Source organism: Bombyx mandarina, chromosome 01 (assembly GCF_030267445.1).
Source record: "Bombyx mandarina strain Sakado chromosome 01, ASM3026744v2".
NCBI classification, from domain to species: Eukaryota; Metazoa; Arthropoda; class Insecta; order Lepidoptera; family Bombycidae; genus Bombyx; species Bombyx mandarina.
Genome location: NC_143208.1, coordinates 15781201 through 15800742, shown reverse-complemented (window position 1 = coordinate 15800742; position 19542 = coordinate 15781201). Strand labels below are relative to the sequence as shown.

The following is a 19542-nucleotide window of genomic DNA, read 5'->3' as shown; positions in this document are numbered from 1 at the left end:
GCATGAATATAGTATTTAAAATATATTTTAAAGATTTAAGACCTTTAAATATCTACTCAGATTAAAAGTAGAAAGTTAATCGACGCCCGATTTAGATACGATAACTGAACTTAACGGTCATGAGTACTTGGAGAATGGCAGGACTGAAGTAAGAAAATGGACATTTATTTCATGATAAAATCTAATGTTGGGCCATTTAAATGTGGGTTGTGAGAGAATATGTCATAGTGTTCGTAAAGTACGATCGTCATGGAATTTGCTCATTGTTTTCTATCATCCAAGTTCACTGCCGATTTAACTTGGGTACAGCATTTAATTAAAAACCAATAGCCTTGGAGACGGTACTTGCATGATCGAGGATGTGGACAGAATTCTTGAAAGATGCGAATATTTATGTGAAGCTTATCTCACTTTAGACATGCAATAGATAACATTATGGATGGGTATCGTGAAGTTGAATTTGATGTTTCAGGCATTTTAATAATTAAAGAACCCTTAACAAATTATTTAATTAAATCTAATAAATCCCAAACATTCATTCTGTCTCCCTCAAAATACATAATTTTTGTTGATATATACTTTTGTATGTAATTTTTTTGGAATAACAAACCAAACTTCAGAACCCAGGTTTTTTGTCCTCGGACATTATTTAAATATAGGTATGTATGTAATTTGAAAATTACAAAACCGCGCTTAAATAGCAAACCTAACTAACAATTAACTTTATCTTGTTTTTGATCCTGTGAATACTAGTCTCCAGACCAGATTAGAGTGAAGTTATAAAATTATTGAATAGTCATCGGCCTTGCGATGATGCGTGCGCAAATTTTCAAGTTAATCGGACGCCTTGTAGTCTATGAAAATGACGCTCAAAGATTCCCTTACATAAAAATAAACATACATACCACGACAATAAAAGCATTTAAAAACAAAATTTACACGTTCTCGCTTTTAGTTATGTTGTACCATTTCACTAACTACAAACGGGTGTATTCTTGAACGCTTTATTGCGCTTTTGAATCGTAAACGTACGGTGTGCAGCGGCTTGGCCCTGCCTCTGGCATTGCTGACGTCCATGGGCGACGGTAACCACTCACCATCAGGTAGGTATGCTAGTTTGCTTACAAGGCATTAAAAAAGGTATCGAGTCTTACCCAATAAATATACATAGGTACTTAATACATAATTTTGTAAAATGTATGTATATACTTTTTGTAACTTAATATAAATTTCATTGCACCTACCACTATTTACTCTGCACTACCTTTGGTTGACTGGTAGAGAATGCCTTAGGCATTAAGTCCGCCAATGTAAATTTTACATGAAGTGTAATAAATAAATAAAAAATAATTTTTGCCTTTCTAGTTACGTAAACTACTCGAACATAGCAGCTCGTACTTTACGCAAATCTCTGAAAGGAAACTTAAAGGAGGAAGCATCCAAACGTGATAAATCGTTAATCAGATATTTCTATTGGGCTAATGGCGAAATTTTACGTGAGTGAAGCACGCAATTAAATTACATTTTGTATACCGTAAAACTGAGAAGATCCGGCGAGAAACACAGTGGGCTGTGGGTTAATTTACTCGTCGAGCCCTTCGTCGTAAGCAACAGGTACGGCGAGGACGGTGACCGGTGCTTGAGGTACCGAAAAGCACCGTTAATGGATCAGGAGGATTCGTAATGACGTGCTTAGGGCGACACGCGTCGACTGTTTACCAATCGGTCCACAGGATCGGGTATGATAGGTAGGTACTAATTGTGTTTTAAGCTTATTATGCACGATCATTCGTTAACTTTAAATCAATGCAAAATACTAAACAAAGATGAAGAGAAGAACTTTTCCACGAGAATAGTCGCGTCGTGAGGATCAGTGCAGGAAGCAATGTATTATATTATGTATTAATGCATTATACACACGCTTGGTTTGGGAAACGTATCCCAAGCTCTCACCAGTAGAGTGCGATTATGTTTAAACAACCGATATAATCGCTAATCGATTCGCGATTGTTTTAGTCGATGAGCTCACCGCTCCGTCTGGTTATCTTTTGCCCAGTTCAAGTCGTATTCTAATAATTCAAACTTTTTGCTAACTCGCTTGGAGAGCAATGATGAGCTGTGACGAGGCAGGTTCAAGCTCCTCCACTTTGCCCGGTCTTTAGCATCCTTCTGGGTGAGGTTATTCTTCTCCATATCCGCATGAGTTACGAAAAACTAATATAATATGGGTAATGTGCGTCACAGAAAATCGTAGAGAGATTCCTGGTTGACAAGAACAGATCCATAAGGGACTAATTCTAAAAAACGGTGCGCGTGCAGCTTGGTGCACGTGAATGAAGTGAAACTTTCGGTTTTCTTCATTATTCATCCTTAAATCAGATTCTTCTTGTAATAGCGAGATGCGGCATCTTTAACATTTATATTATACGAGTATACTCGTATATTTTAAATTATAGACAGAAAAATAAATATCATTATTCTTTTAAATACGTCATTAAAATATTGGACGTTACTCGTTGCTAACGCTCGCGCTGGCTTGTTGCTGGTATACTACGCGCTTGCGTTCAAGTACTACGCATTCACTATCGCTCTGTCTCTTTCTAGTATGGTAGCGTTAAACGTTTATCGCAACCTTGTTAGAAGTCGCATTAGAAGTTTTACTTCAATAATAAATAAATAAACAATTTGATTACAATATAATGTATTGTATATTCTTACAGCTGCCGGTCAGAAGCCCACGACGGATAAGGAAAGAACTACAACTTAGTTATTCGATTAATACATGATTACTTTTGTGGAAGTGTTTTATTCGTGAAATAGGAAGCGACGTTAAGAAAAAAAGTTGCGTAAATGTCATTTTTAAAACTTTGTGGACGCAATAGTTTATTCGTATGCCAACAATGAATTTTTGAATAGGGTTCCATACCAAGTTCGAAAAACCAAACCCTTACATATTGTTTTGTAATCTGACAATAGTTTCGCTGGGAAAGGATTAGTACTATTGTTAAACGAATATCAGCGTTGCCTAATCCGAGTCCCAGCCTTATTAGCCTGTAGTAATGAATTGTGTCCCAATTCATAAAAATCGTTATTTGTTTCAAAGTTTAGTTTTCAATTTAAAAAATATATATTGTAAAACTGAACTTATGAAAAGGGAATGAAAAAGATCCAATGCATATAACCGAAACAAACAAACCCAGCATAAAAAAACAATTTCGTGAAGATTTTATTTCTACATGAGGCTGAAAATTTGAACGTATTCTGTCTACCTCGCATCCATAATATTTTTGTATTTATGTTTCCATATACAGGCATAAAATCGTTTCTATTAAAAAAAAATAGGAGCCAATAGTAAAAAAATAAAACGGGAAAACTTAAATAAGCGAAACACGGAGTTTTTTCATTTTATTAATAATCTTTATTTGCCAAGAAACAAAAAGAAAAACTTACATGTCAGTCAAATATAAAAATCTTACGTACCTACTTATAGTTTGTTTTAAAATTTCATTCGATAATTGTATTTATTAATAATTAAAAAAAAATGTCACTTACATAGGATTTACGGTATGGGTGCGATGACTGCTACCCCAAAGTAAATAAAACATTATTAATCTTTAAAATTATAGACAAAGATATAGTTATAGGTTTAGTACCTTTTCCATCTCTGATTGTCAACCAGTTTCTTTTGTTTAGCACCTATATGATGATATAAAAGATTTTACGTCATATTGTAAAAGAAATAAATCATAATAACTAAAGTGAAATGATTCGAAACCTTGCGTTACTGGTTATTAAGGTCGGATTTCGTTTATTCAGCGAACATTAGAATATATACTAAACAAAGTAAATACAGTTGTCGGCTTAGTAAGATAAGATCGTATTACGAAACCTTAGCGTCAGTTTGCAGTACATTGCGCGGAATGCAGTAAACCTTTTAGATTATTTATTCAAACGTATTTTTTAAGTCAGAAATCACCGTTAGGCTTCAAACGCGATTATATTAAATTTTACGTTACGTTATTGCTTAAGGACTGCGTTATAATAATATGAAGTTATAGTAAAAAAATTTAGAGACCAAAACGCTTGTGTTTTTAACACTTTTGTCATTTAACTACAAAAAAAATTATCAATTTCTACATAAAATCAATTTCAAGATCATAAACAAAAAAAAAAAAATCACAAAACTAACAAATAATGACGATTCTATAAACTACTTATATTATTACTATACTTATGAATGTAAATGAATTGGTGAAGATTAAGAATGTTAGAGACTATAATATTTTATTATAAAAAAGTCTTAAGAGCTACAGCAGATATCTTTAGAAATATAAAATTTTTGTCCTTATCTAATAAAGACAAAATTAAAATAAGAAAATAAAGAGTAAAAAATATAAAAAATCTATGAAACTAAAGAAAAAACGTTAATGATTTGTTTAGTTTAAATCATTTTTTTATCTCAAGATCAAAAAACAATCAGCTGGATTAGTTTGTGTATAGCACCGTTTTTAAAGGCCTTCAAATTATTCATTTATAGGAAATTAATTGTTACCTATTTATTCTATGTTAAAAATTCAAGATGACTTCATTGGGTTATGTCAAAAATTACTACTGCAACATTACACAGAGGCAGATAAGATCAACGTTTAATCATTAAATCTAAATTGGAATATATTAGTATGAGCGGTTAGATTATCTATGCGTCAAGGTAAGCCTATGCTTCCGTGTTCACGATATCGGTTACGCTGTCGTCGTCGTCGTCTTCGGTGGTCGTACCGCAGCGGGGCACGAGATTGTTGTACAGACAGGTGCCGACGATGAGAACTCCGAAGCCCATAAGGTGCTGCCAGTGGAAGCTTTGCCACCTGACAGCCAGAGACACTACCCACACGACCAGAGTCCTGGAATTTTATAGCGGTTTACAGTTATTCTAAGCGGTAGGCAGCGGCTTGGCTCTGCCCCCGGCATTGCTGACGTCCATGAGCGACGGTAACCACTTACCATCAGATGGGCCGTATGCTCGTCTGCCTGGTTGGGCAATAAAAAATAAATAAAAATCTATACTTCTATACTAATATATGTAACATGATAATATTTGGGCAATTAGAAAATCTGATCCCAAAGTGGCACGATACGGTTAAATTGTGAACACATAGGATTTAGAAAGGAATAGAAATACAGGATCGTAGACCTTTTTTTGATTGCTTATTTGGGTGGACGAGCACAGCCCACCTGGTGTTAAGTGGTTACTGTAGCCCATAGACAACTACAACGTAAATGCGCCACCCACCTTGAGATATAAGTTCTAAGGTCTCAGTATAGTTACAACGGCTGCCTCCCCTCTTTCAAACCGAAACGCATTACTGCTTCACGACAGAAACAGGCAGGGTGGTGGAACCTCCCCGTGCGGATTCACAAGAGGTAATTACGCAAATTATATTTTTTCGGGTTTGATTTTTATTACACGACATTATTCCTTCACCGTGGAAGTCAATCGTGAACTTTTGTTAAGTACGTATTCATTAGAAAATAACATATTACATTAAACAAATATTAACAAAAAAAAAAAAAAAATGTAATTACCTCACTGAGTCGAGCACCATTCTGGTTGTAGCAGACATTTCCTTGGTAACGCTGATGCCGGCGAAATTGAAGAAAGCTATCGATACAATCGTACCAAGCGTTGCCACGAGGATCAATGGATTGTTGGCTGAAACATAACATTGGTTTGTAGTAAAATAAATTTTATTTTGTCGAAGCAATTCTTTTGTTTCCCTATGCAAGATTTGTTAACATTCAGAGCTTCTCATTGGCTTGGTGCTCGACAAGTCTCGTACCAAGACTTCCTGTCGGGTTCGTCGATCGGACTATCAGCATATTTGTAAATTATCTCCTCTATCTTATCGTGTTTCATACGTGAGTTTCTGGAACCCATTATACGGGATACACCCTTGAATATAAGACGATTAACATCTTAAAACTTGCTTTTATTACTTTCTTTGAATCTCATTTTTAACGACTTCAAAACATCCGATTAACTTGAAAATTTACAACAATTTTATAACGTTCTAGTATCATATAAATCCATACCATATCAGTATAAGCGGATAATTCTTTTTAAATTTTATTATACAGTGCAACCTTAATATAACGAGCGTCAATATAACGACGTCCTCGATTTAATAAATTCTTCGTTATCCCCTACAATTGTCCATAAGAGTCAATGTAAAATATAACTTTACATTGGGAAGCCATACCCGATCCTATAGACCGAATGGTAAACAGTCGACGTCGCCCTAAACACGTCATTACGGATCCTCCCGATCCATTAACGGTGCTTTTAGGTACCACAAGCACCGGTCACCGTCCTCGTCGAACCCGTCGCTTGCGACGAAGGGCTCGGCGAGCGAACTAACCCATAGACACAGCCCACTGAGTTTCTCACCGGATCTTCTCAGTGGGTCGCGTTTCTGATCCGGTGGTAGATTCTGCGAAGCACTGCTCTTGCTAGGGCCAATGTTAGCAACACTTCGGTTTGAACCCCGTGAGCTCACCTACACGTCAAGAAGATGAAATAGCCTCTCAAAGTTATGAGAAAAAAAACTGCGAAGATATCTTGCGAACTACAACCTCTTTATAACTAATTTTCAATTATAAAAAAAATATCTTTATACCTTTAATAACGTAGATAATTATAATTAATTAATTATTTACTTAGTAAAGCAAATAAAAAATACGTACAGTAATTTGATAAAAATGTGTTATCATATTTTATTAGTAGAAGTTGTTCGCTATAACAAGATGAGTACCTACGTAATGTTGAGGTGAATAAAATTATTATTTTTTACCTCGTTGTAGCAAATGACCAACCTAACTTTAATAGAACAAACCTCAGTTTGCCGAACTACTTTATATAACGAATATTTACTTGTTCCCCCCCTTCCGATTTTCCGATTTGTTATAAAGAGGTTAATCTGTATGTTATTTAAACGTGTTTTTTTTTTCGTTATTAAAACTGAAGATGTACCTATATTTTTATTAATAGATAATTTTGTATGCGCAGTAAACAGGTAATTGGAATCTTGTTATTTTTAGTTTAGAATTCGTAAAGGAATCTCACCGATTTGTATCAGGCCATCGATAGCGTCTTCTATGGTTCCCCTCGGGTTGTTGTCGAAGTGGGGCGGGGCCGGAGTCCAGTAGAACACGACCAACAGACCGGACAGCACAGAGAAACCGAACACCCCTTCCCAGCCTACAGCTTGCAATGGAGGGATATTTTGACCTGAAAAATTGGTACAGTGTGCTTAGTGCGAGTTTCTTAAAGTTCTCGATAGCGTAAAAGTTAAGCCAATTTTGTATGCAGTTGGAACAGCGCCCCTAGCGGCAAACGTACGCAAACGATCCCATTCCACAGGTCCGGGTTTAAGGTGTTGCTTAAACGTCATGATAATCGCGTTATCGTTGCTGCTGCTGACTATCCCCCAGAATCACAGGAGTCAGTCACGGGTCGACACCCTAGACGCGTCCTTACGGATCCATCAGATCCAATAACCCTTGCATTAGACGCCTTCAGCTCTAACACTAGGAGCAGGCTTAGGGATCCCGGTAACCGTACTCGTCGAACTCGGCAAAGAGTTCGATGTGCAGCCTAACATCATCTCGCTGAGTTTCTCGCCGGATCTTCTCAGCGGGTTGCGATTCCGCTAGTAGATTCATCCGCGAAGCAGCTGTTCTTGAGTTGTAATGTTGATTAGTTTTACAACAAAAAAAATTACTTATAGTAACGAAATTTTGATTTTAAAATTAAATTATTAACTTTACTGTACTCGTCGTCGTTTCGAAGAATTTCTCACAGACTTCTTAAAATAATAATAATAATAATATTAATAAGAAATTAGATAGGATTACGGTAATGTATTTACTTTACCTTACCAGTAGCTCTTTTCAAAGTTGATCAACGAAACGTTCAACATTATTATGTTTCGAGATAAAGTGGACTTTTTTTTTAAATTCCCTTTCACGTTACTAACCTGTAACGTATCTCTCTTCGTACACCATCTGACAGGCGGATACAACCTGAGCGATTATAATCAGTAGGTCGCCGGTTATAAGGCTGTTGCGGCCTTTAGACTCTCCCGGTGTTTGGTACAAAGCGTCCGTAACTCCCACGATCAAAAGTCCGATGATGACGCACACTGAAAATAAAATTATATGCGAAAATGTTTCTATTAATCGTTCCATTGTATATAAAGTTTTGCTGAAGTTGAGCAAACAGATGAAGGTGTGGATGTGATCGATTCAGCTGAGTCGTTATGTTTATTAATTGACGGCATGAGTGGATGAAGGGGATATGATACAATTTGTTTAATTTTATGTAAACGGGAAACAAACCTTTGTTACTTATACTTCTTCTTCGTAAATAGCTCCGTTACCACATGCCATTTCTAAAAATAGCCTTTAAGCCCGGTGTTTTAAGGTCTAATATGGTTTATAGGCACATAACACTTTCATTCAATGTAAAAACTAAAAAAATCTAAAAATGGTACTTAACCCCTTCATCCACTCATGTCTTCAATTGTAAATATCCTTCTGGCGTCTGAATAAAGGCTTTTATTATTATTATAAAAATTTTAGACCTATCCGACGAGACTACCGCCAAGTGGCATGTTGATTCAACCATCATTGTTCCAAAAGTTGTGTCAGTACACGGTTTGATAGCGAAAAAACTTCGATCATCACCTTAAAAAACTTCCGTTATCCGGCCGGGATAAAGGTCTGATACAGAAGGCGGTTATCCTCGATACTGCGCGTATCGTGCGGTAATTTTAATATTATAATATATATTGATTTAAAATCTTATTAATTACACAGTATTTTTAAAAAAAAAAATATTATAAATACAGTTTCTAAAAAACACTAGGTATATAAAAATAGATTGCCACTGATGGCGCGGGCGGTGTCTACGACACAAGCCACCAATGGTTAGAACTATTATTATTATATAAGTTAAACTTTTTTTGGATAACGCTTTCGTACTTTGTGGTAAGTGATTCCCGTCCCACAAGAAGACTGGCATAGCCAAAACGCTGTCAATCGAGAAAGAAGTATTTGGATATATATTTTTTGATGCAAAATTGTGAACGAGCCAACGGTTCACCTGCTGTTAAAAGTGGTTACCGGAGCCCATAGACATCAACAATATAAATGCTGCCACGCACCTCGAGACATGAGTTCTAAGTTCTTACAGTACAACGGCTGCCCCATCCTTCGAACCGAAACGCATTATTGCTTCATGGAAGAAATAGGCAGGGTGGTGATACCTATTCATGTGGCCTCACACGACTCCCTACCACCAGTAACTATGCAAATTATAATTCTTGCGGTTTTGATTTTGATTACACGATGTTATTCCTTCATCTTGCAAGTCATTAGTGAATAGAGTTAAGGTCGTTTTTAATAATAAAAAATATACCTGCCTGCGGGGTTCGAACCCTTCATAGTCGCATTGTTCGATCGGGCGTCTTAACCCCGACTTAACTTATTTTATCTTTGACTAAACAAATATCATAAACACGCATTTAATAGTAGAATTATAGAATACCGCGATTTTTTCGCTCAACTTTAACAGCAAATAAGGTGCCACCTTTTTACGGTTTACTTAGAAATGACGTTTTGCAATTTATTGTGTGACTATAACAGGTGTTTCGCGGTCAACGACCTTTTCACTGGGATTTCGCTATTATTTGGACACTTCATTAACTTTTTTTTTAATTGCTCTAATGGGTGGACGTGCTCACTACCAACTTGCTGTTAAGTGGTTACCGAAGGCCATAGACAACTACATTTGTTCTAAGATTTCAGTTTTAACAGTACAACGGCTGCCCCACCCTTCAAACCGAAACGCATTACTGCTTCACTGCAGAAATACGCAGGGCGGTGGTACTTGTACCCGTGCGGACTCACAAGACGTTCGGGTGTCCGCTACTGTATCACGGGATACTTTTGGTGTCAGTATATAGATACTTTACATAGGTAAATGATTATGAAGCATTATGATTGCAAGGTTTTTCTCTCGTATGGGTATAAGAGAAAATATGTACACGGTTAAAAACGTCGAAAAAGTACTCTCTTTTCCCCTACCTATGCTGATAGCCTTGAGAGGCTATTTCAGCTTCACCCTAATGTATGTAGGTCAGTTCACGGGGCTCAAACCGGAGTGTTGCTAACACTGACCCTAGCAAGAGCGGTGCTTCGCAGAATCTACCATCTACCACCGGATCGGAAACGTGACCCACTGAGAAGATCCGGCGAGAAACTCAGTGGGCTGTGTTTATGGGTTAATTCGCGCGTCGAGCCCTTCGTCGCGAGCGACGGGTTCGACGAGGACGGTGAACGGTGCTTGTGGTGCCTAAAAGCACCGTTAATGGATCAGAAGGATCCGTAATGACGTGCTTTGGGCGACGTTGACTGTTTACCATTCGGTCTACAGGATCGGGTATGTAGTTTTCAGCGGCCATGACAAGAGGGTTCTCATGTCGTGCCGCCTTCTCGAAATGGCGCAATGATGCCGACTGTAGATACTTACTGACAGAGTCGAGCTCCAGGTCATCGTGGAAATCAAAGTGCTCAAGCGGTAGAAGTGGAACCTCCAAAAGTATCTTCATCTCATTCACTCGCAGGTTAACTCCTATACGTATAATTTTAGTGTTGCCTTTTGAGTGTCATTTTAGTTCCGTTTCAAATCAACACGGTGCTAAATAAAATTACTTTTAAAACAATTTATAGTACCTACGTTGGAGATATGAATGGGGTTGCTCGTTCATAAAAAATCGTATAACAAAAATGTTGCGTATTTGTAGGGTTGCCAGATTTTTTAGCCTATAAGGGGCAAATGCTTAAATAGGCAAAAATACAGAAATTTTGTTTTCTAACCGGGACAAATAAAAAACCAAATTATATAGTGGCATTTTTTTTATATATTTCTCCGATGAGCAAGTTAGTTTTAACATATTTTTATCGGTTTTAACATATTTATAAAAATTAATACAATTATAATCGTACGGTTCGAATACGGGACCGAGTCAGTCTTGCCGGGACGTTTTAAACTAAGCCTAAAATACGGGACGTCCCGGGAAATACGAGACATCTGGCAACCCTACGTATTTGTCAGCCGATACCGATTGATCGTCATTAAATTGTGAAGATGTTTTTATAACAAGCTTTGTTGCTAACAGATAAACATGAATGTACGCATTCCGAAATAACGATGTCGAACATGAATCACATTTGAATATTTCTACTACAATTTGAAAATGCTACACTGTATCGATGATGACTCATGTTAATTTTATTTACTGGGTGGATGAGCTAATGACCGCCCCCACTCCCCTACCCCGATATTAAGTAGTTAATACAATATTATCGCTTAATTTGAAATACGAGATAGAAGTTGATATTCCATTGAAATGACGTTTTTCAAAGCGGTACGCGATTGAAATAGGCTAGATGACGATAGCACTGAAACTATATGATCAAAATACATTGTGTGTCTCATGTATCAATTAATATTGCCGCTATAGTGAGTGCGCAAATTCGTTTCAAGGAATTTACTTTGTCGATCGTATTACGTGAGAAATGTCGTAATCGTTAGTCCCACGAGACTGCATTTGAGCATAAAATAGACATTTGAAACGGTTCGAGTATCAATTTTTTTACGTCATTCTATTACGTAATTTAATGTGTCTTATAAATAATATTTAAAATTAATCTACAAGTATATATCTTTGTATTCATTTCGTGGGCACTTTATTCCAGACAGTTGAAACTACAACTGTATTAAAATTTGCCATTTCGATGACCTAAACAAAGTATAGATACCATTTTGGATGCGTCCCAAATCTGGACTCTATCTTATGAGAAAATATTAAATCGAATTATATTATTATTATTTCAAAGCTTTCAGTGACGCAAAGTAATTTCACTGTTTAATTACCGGTAGACCGCATTGAAAATATATTGATTGCTTTATTTTGTGGAGCATTTAAAACCAACTACATAAAATATCAATTAATTTTTCATTTAGTCATTTTGACTTAAATCGTGACAAAAGACGACCACGTTTCCTCAGTCATCATTTTGATCAATAGCAGCCCGGCAATGTCAAAACAGATAGAACGGTAATTACGTATTAACCCCACCGCGGCAAAAATTTAATGGTTAGCAAGTGTGGACAACTCGAAAAATATGGAAAAGCGAATCAGAGCACCCCACTTTCCACCTGGTCTTGTCTGCTCTACCCCTAGAGTGTATATAAAAAACCGGAGGCGCGGAGGGAGAGCAGTCATCCAGTCCAGTTCAGTCCAGCGGAGTACGTGTGACCGTGCTTCGGCACGCAAGGGCGGAAGGGCCGCTCTTCCCGCAGCGCCGGAGATAAGGCGGATTCAAACTAAGTTCCCTTCGAGTTTGGACTAAATAATGCAATGCATGCAATTTTTATCAAAAAAATTAACCGTGGATATCTTCATAACCATGGGGTTCCGCGGGGTAGGAATGGTGCAGGGAGTAAACCCTTACACCCCTCAGTCCCACCCCGACCCAAAATCGATGGACCATAAAGGAAAGTTTAACCGAATTTTTGCCGCAGTGGCGTTAGTACGTAAGTACCGATAGAACTACATATTGTTATTAAAATTACGTCGATACGTGTAATACAGTTGAACAGAACCTATATGGATAAAAATTTAAAGTACATTGATAAAAATTCATTATTTAGATTAATTGTAATAATTACACAAGGAACTCTTGATATAGGAGACCCAATTACAGTATATGTAATGTTAAACGTGACACTAATGTTATGATAATATCAATGCTTGTGTTCCTGACCATTTTGTTTTGATTGTTTGATTGTGTTAGTGGCACCCAAAACATTGTGTCCACATTTATTTTATAAACATAATTTAAATACCTAGAAATAGGGCAGAAGCTAGCTATGTAATTTATTAGTATTTTATTGCATTATCAATGAAAATGTACCCATGTATATGATTTCTTTAAAATAACTCAGCCCCCCTTTTTCTATACAGGTCAAAACTAATTATTATTGTATGTATGTATAATGTATGTATGTATAATTATGATATATTTAAAACTATTTAAGTTTATACATTTGCCAGTTGGTTCTTAATTAACAGAAAAACATTATAAAGTGCAGGTCACAACTGTCAGCAGTGATGTTAACGGAACATATAAGAAGAGTTTTGCACATCTTTCTTTTCTAACAAATTATATGACAAAAACATACCAATCCCGAGCCATTCTCTTTTGATGATCTGTTTGTTGGAGAATGTCATGGACAGCACAGCCACAAAGACAATGATAGACCCACGGAACATTTGGAAACTGCTGATGTAGGTTAGAGTCAAACCAATATACATTATGGATGTTCCAATCTGAAAATAAATAAAAATTAGCATTCAACATAATAATATATTTGTAACACAGTATGTAGTGGTATGTTTTAATAAATAAACAACCAGGGACAAATCACTAATGATCTGAACTGAAGGTAAGATTACTTGTACTATGGGAATCAGATGTATGTATGTATATCATGTATATATAATGTACATGTATACTTATTACCATGTATATTTAAATATTAAACACTCAAACAACAATCAAACAAACTTGTTGGTCACACCAATGTCAGCTTATGCTGATTCCCTAGTGTTTGAAAATTGAACCAAGATCCTTAACCTGGCAATCAGTGACAATAACTACTATGCTTCCACATCAGTCAGATGAATACATCCACTATTAAGTACTGTGTCATTTATTATGTTTAATTTATTATCGAAAATGAAATGTTAAAGCCATTTATTTCATAATTATTGTTTCTATGAATGATTAAAAGATTGAGGGTCAATTGGTTTAAACTTTATTTAAACAAAGGTTAATGAGACTACAAGATATACACGTAAATATTGGAGATGGCTCATGGGTAGAAAGTATAGATTGAGGGAAGGGACCGATCTAAAAAGCTAATAATAATAAATTATTATAAAAAATATTGATTAATTAATAATTTATTGATAATGAATATATAACATATTTCTTTGAATATGGTAGCTCTGAGGTAACAAGAAAAGGAATTTGCTAACGTAGATTATTGTTTGTAATTGGAAGCTCTTATAGAATCAAGTCAATTCTTGTATTATGAGTGGTTTTATGAAGTAATAGATAATTTTTTATTTTGCATTTATATTGTTGCAGGTAATTAATTTAACACAATGTCAACTTATAAACGCTTTGTGAGTGAAATGGATTCCAATATTATTTAAAAACGTTCTTTCTGTACTTTAAATAAGATTGAAACTGAATTTTTTTATTATTTTTTTATTGCCTAGATATGTGGACGAGCTCAGAGCCCACCTGGTGTTAAGTGGTTACTGGAACCCATAGACATCTACAACGTAAATGCGCCACACACCTCGAGATATAAGTTCTAAGGTCTCAGTATAGTTACAACGGCTGCCCCACCCTTCAAACCGAAACGCATTACTGCTTCACGGCAGAATGAATCTCATTGTATAAAAATAAGATAATGTAACAGTGACCTTTTTGATGATAAAGTTATCACTGAGCTAATTTCACATTGCTAGTAGTTTATCGTCTACAGTTGCAGTGAATAAATTTTAATATTTACATTGTAATGTCTTCACTCTTGACAGATTTCGATTCCTGGAAACTTTTTCAGAGAATACTAATTTTTTTTAAATATATTGTTCAATTTATGCTTGTTTTCTTTTCTCTTATTGGACACAATCAGTTTTACAATATGTTTTGTAAACATATTGTTACTAATAATAAAACAAAAAAAAAAAATTGCTTGGATGGGTGGACGAGCTCACAGCCCAGGCAGAAATGGGTAACTACCAAACAAGAGGTCTTACCACCAGTAATTACGCAAATTATAATTTTGCGGGTTTGATTTTTATTACACGATGTTATTCCTTCACCGTGGAAGTAAATCGTGAACATTTGTTGAGTACGTATTTCATTAGAAAAATTGGTACCCGCCTGAGATTCGAATACCGGTGCATCGCTCAACATGAATGCACCGGACATCTTATCTTTTAGGTCATGACGACTTTAAATATGGAGAGGATATGGAGAGAATGCGATTAAAAGTAATATTGGACTTATTAGAAACAAAAGTGCATTGCATTGGTTATGCACAGTGAGATAAATGCTAATAGTATTAGACCTTCTTTACAATGAATTGTAAATAGATAAATAAACCTATTGTTGACCAAAGTAATGTATTACATCCCACTTTTTCATCACAGTTAATATTCAAACATGCATTAAAAAGATAAAACAGTACACTAGGATTAGTTATAACAAATAAGTAGTCGGCTGAATTTGAAATGAATATTGCATTTCATTTATTCTGAAGTAACTTACCAAATCCAACATAGCTGCGGGCATCAGAATTAAGGGATTGAAGTTTTGTGTTCCAGCTGTTAATGAATGTCCCCCAGTGTTCCGTGTTTTGTAATACACCAATTTGAACACAAGTAAACATAGCATTTCACCCAAAAACATAGATAAGGTCTGAAAAAAGTTGTATTATTAGAAATTGCAATATTGAAGTAGTTTGCACTAGGCTGAAAGTAAAAGTCTCTGTAAACCATCAACTTTTTGTAACCCAAAGCCCACCACATGAGCAGAGGTATTATTCCCTACTGGAATCATGGACTACACATTTTTGAAAATCGTATTTGGGTTTATCATTTCGCTTTTAACTTTTTTTATATGTATTTTATTGCCCTAGTAGGAAGACAAGCATACGGCCCACCTGATCGTGAGTGGTTACCGTCGCTCATGCACGTCAGCAATCCCAGGGGCAGAGCCAAGCCGTTCCCTACTTTAGGCCGATATTAAGCCTCCCATTTTTCAGTCTTCTCATAACTATGACACATATGGTAGGCCTCAGTGCTGGACAAAAATATGGCTGTGCCTCTGATATTACATTTGGTCATGAGCAACAGTGGTTACTCATCGTCAGGTAGACCATTTGCTTTACAAAATTGCTTATAGATACAAAAATCGAAGAACAGAAATGGCCTAGGATATTTTCACCAAGTTATTAGGACCATTTAGGGGAGGAATGAGATTTGAAATGGCTAAGATTATTTAAGGTTAGGATGGTAATAGAGTGGAAGTATATAGATATCCAATATCATGTTCTTGCTAGGGCCAGGGTTTGCAAATTTTCTCAGGCTGAGCCTGTGAGTTCAACTACGCATCCGTGTATAGTTGGATAAGCCCCATAGGCTACCAGCGAATATGTAGGGAAAAGAAACAAGACAGATATTGGGAGAATTATAGTAGATTGATAATGTCATAATTGCATACATATCATGATAACTCTACTGTAGTAATAATCCTCCCATTTTTTCTTCTACATTAGCCAAAAATTATATTCTAAATTAGCTCCTAGTCTGAAGGAATAATTTGTGAAGGTCATAGATAATAAATAAATAAATGAATAATTTGGGACAAATCAAACAAAATTATTTAGTTTTACAGTAGAAAATTATTATAGAAACCAGAGACTGATATACATACTATTTATATATCGACGCTTGAAAGGCAAACATGACTAAGCGACAATGTGTGAACTTTACAGAAGACTAATAATTCAAAGTTGAAATACCTGAAAACAAAATTTATCTTAACGAATCTAGCTGTAGTAGAATTTAGCTAGTAGCTGTAGGATTGAAATGATTTTAATAGACCTAGAAATATATATTTTTTGCGCGTCGAATATGGTTATTGCCTATCATTTATGTACAAAGCAGTTATTGTCGCTTAGTCATGTTTGCCTTTCAAGCGTCGATATGTTTAAAAAAAATCCTAAAATGCTCAGAAAAAGAACAAAGACAGTTGTTATCAAACAAATGCTGGGCAATCTGGGAATCAAACACAAAAACCTTGGAAGAACAACAAATTATTATGTTGTGGTGAGCTTGGGCTGTGAAGATATATGGTGGTCAAAGTGCTCATATCTAATAATAATATTTTAGAATCTGACTTTTTTATTTTGTATTGAGTTAATTACAATATTATTTTTAATTATATTTAAAGAATGTATATTGTTGTACCTGCAAGAATGGATGGTTGAAATATCTTTCTTCACCGTCTGACCCCTTTGATTTTAATATATCAGCCCATTTTGTACTCAAAGAGTTGATTGAGCCAGTCACCAACATCATCAGGGCGAGGAACTTCTGGTAGTTTGTCCAGGCCATTCTTTAAAATAAATAGGTTAAATATTGTTGCTTTGCTAACCATTGAAAGTGGACAGTTTCACCGTTTCACCTTGAGATAATATTTTTCTTTAAATACCTAGTAAAAGTTTATGTTAGGTACGCAAACAATGACTGTAATAGAATAGCAATTATTAAAAAGAATTTTATAGTGAAGTTTTTTAAATTTGAAAGTATTTTACGGATTATTATTTTAAGCTGCTTTTGTATTTAAGATAAATAAGATTTTAGACATGAACAAAACAATGACCTGCATTTTTCGTGTTCTATACTTACTTGCTTAATAAAGGTCACCAACAATTAATATTTCTTCAAGTTTTAAATTTACAGTAATTTTATAATCATATGTCAAATTATCGCATTTTTTTATTCGATTGTATTAATTTAAAATATATCACACAATGTTTGTAGAACGCAATCAAAAATAATAGTTAATATAAATTTTTCCTAACTACAAATATACTAAGTTAATACTGGAGCTCTTAATATATGAACAGTGCCGATAAATCAGAAAGATGTGGTTTTTATATTTTACGTTTCAGAATCCCGGATTTCGACCATATTCCTCGGACATGTCTTGGACAATAAATAATATTCTTTTACTCTTTGTAACAAACTTCTAACGTCAAAACAACAACACAGACGACATATAACCCACAGACTAAAGAGAGAAATTGTATAGTTCATCAACCATGCAATAAACGTTTTGTAAGTAATCTATGGTTCGCTATAATGTGAGGGGGATTTAATAAAGTGCTAAGTTTACTGGTGGTTCGATCGTCTTGTGAGTCCGCACGGAAAAGTACCACCACCCTACCTATTTCTGACGTTAAGCAGTAATGCGTTTCGGTTTGAAGGAGCAGCCGTTGTAACTATACCGAGACCTTAGAACTTATATCTCAAGGTGGGTGGTGGCATTTACGTTGAAGATTTATATGGCTTCCGCTTAACACCAGCTGAGCCGTGAGCTCGTCAGCTCCTCCACCAATCTAGGCAATAAAAAAAGTTTGTGTTCGCTTTGCTACACATCTAACGAGGTAATTATGTCTAGTAGATGTCTATCATTTTGCCCAATGAACCCAAGTTAATTGTATCTAGTAGATAACATTTATTCTTCTTTGTCCTCCTTAGTAGCTAATTTCTGAAAAAGAAATTGATTTTATCCAAAGCTAGAGAATTAAACTACATTGTTCCCTTAAAACCCTTAGATTGTTTTAATCTCAAAAGTAGTTACACGAAACGATAATTGAATTAAATTTTTCGTCCAATTATACATCTATAATATATTCTTATAACTTTTTAACACCAATAAAAATAAAACAACCACCGGTCAACAGAAGCAGATCGCCGTTGGAAAAATTGTTACCTCTAAAATGCATCATTACATGTTATTGTTTGGTAGACGCTTTTTGGGCAGCATGTTATGAAGATTGCTCAGAAATCAAAAGGGAAACTGCCTATTCCCGTATTACTGATAGTAAATTATATATAAAGTAAAAGGCACTCGTCAAATATTAAAATGTTTAATTAAAATTATTATTTTCTGAGTTTTATGAAACTTAATAGAACCAGAAATCATTATTTAATTAATGATATTTTTTTATCAGCATCCTGGACAATTGGTACTCTAATTTTCCTGAGTCAGAATGATTCTATTTTTTTTTTTATTGCTTAGGTGTGTGGACGAGCTCACAGCCCACCTGGTGTTAAGTGGTTACTGGAGCCCATAGACATCCACAACGTAAATGCGCCACCCACCTTGAGATATAAGTTCTAAGGTCTCAAGTATAGTTACAACGGCTGCCCCACCCTTCAAACCGAAACGCATTACTGCTTCACGGCAGAAATAGGCAGGGTGGTGGTACCCACCCGCGCGGACTCTCAAGAGGTCCTACCACCGGTAAAAAAATTCACTGCATTACACTTACCTTTCTCTTGTAAATTCGTTTTCGACCGAAAGAGTAATGGTAAAGCTGTTTATCAAGCTTAGCTCAATTTATTACCCCACATCCCTAAACACGTTCGGCATTAATGTTTTTTGTATGACTCGCAGTGTCAGCCTAATATAATATATTAAGATTACCTAGTATATCAAGCTACTACTAACATGATCGAGTAGGTAATCGATAGTAATGGGCACGAGTCGTGAGCTCTGACCTTAAGATGCGCAGAAGTGCATTTATGGAACTGTTTGGGAGAACGA

General features: G+C 35.6%; 1 protein-coding gene across 1 annotated transcript; it reads right to left on the bottom strand.

The window, feature by feature from the left end:
* Positions 1 to 3395: 3395 nt before the first annotated feature.
* Positions 3396 to 17922, bottom strand: Tango9 (transport and golgi organization 9). The gene is made up of 8 exons (XM_089734914.1): positions 17616 to 17922; positions 17175 to 17322; positions 15472 to 15621; positions 13307 to 13454; positions 8034 to 8198; positions 7121 to 7285; positions 5584 to 5710; positions 3396 to 4901 (listed from the first exon to the last, which is right to left on the bottom strand). Exons 2-8 carry the CDS (start codon positions 17319 to 17321, stop codon positions 4715 to 4717), a joined length of 1089 nt encoding a protein of 362 aa, XP_089591040.1. The 5' UTR covers position 17322; positions 17616 to 17922; the 3' UTR covers positions 3396 to 4714.
* Between the last annotated feature and the right edge of the window lie 1620 nt (positions 17923 to 19542).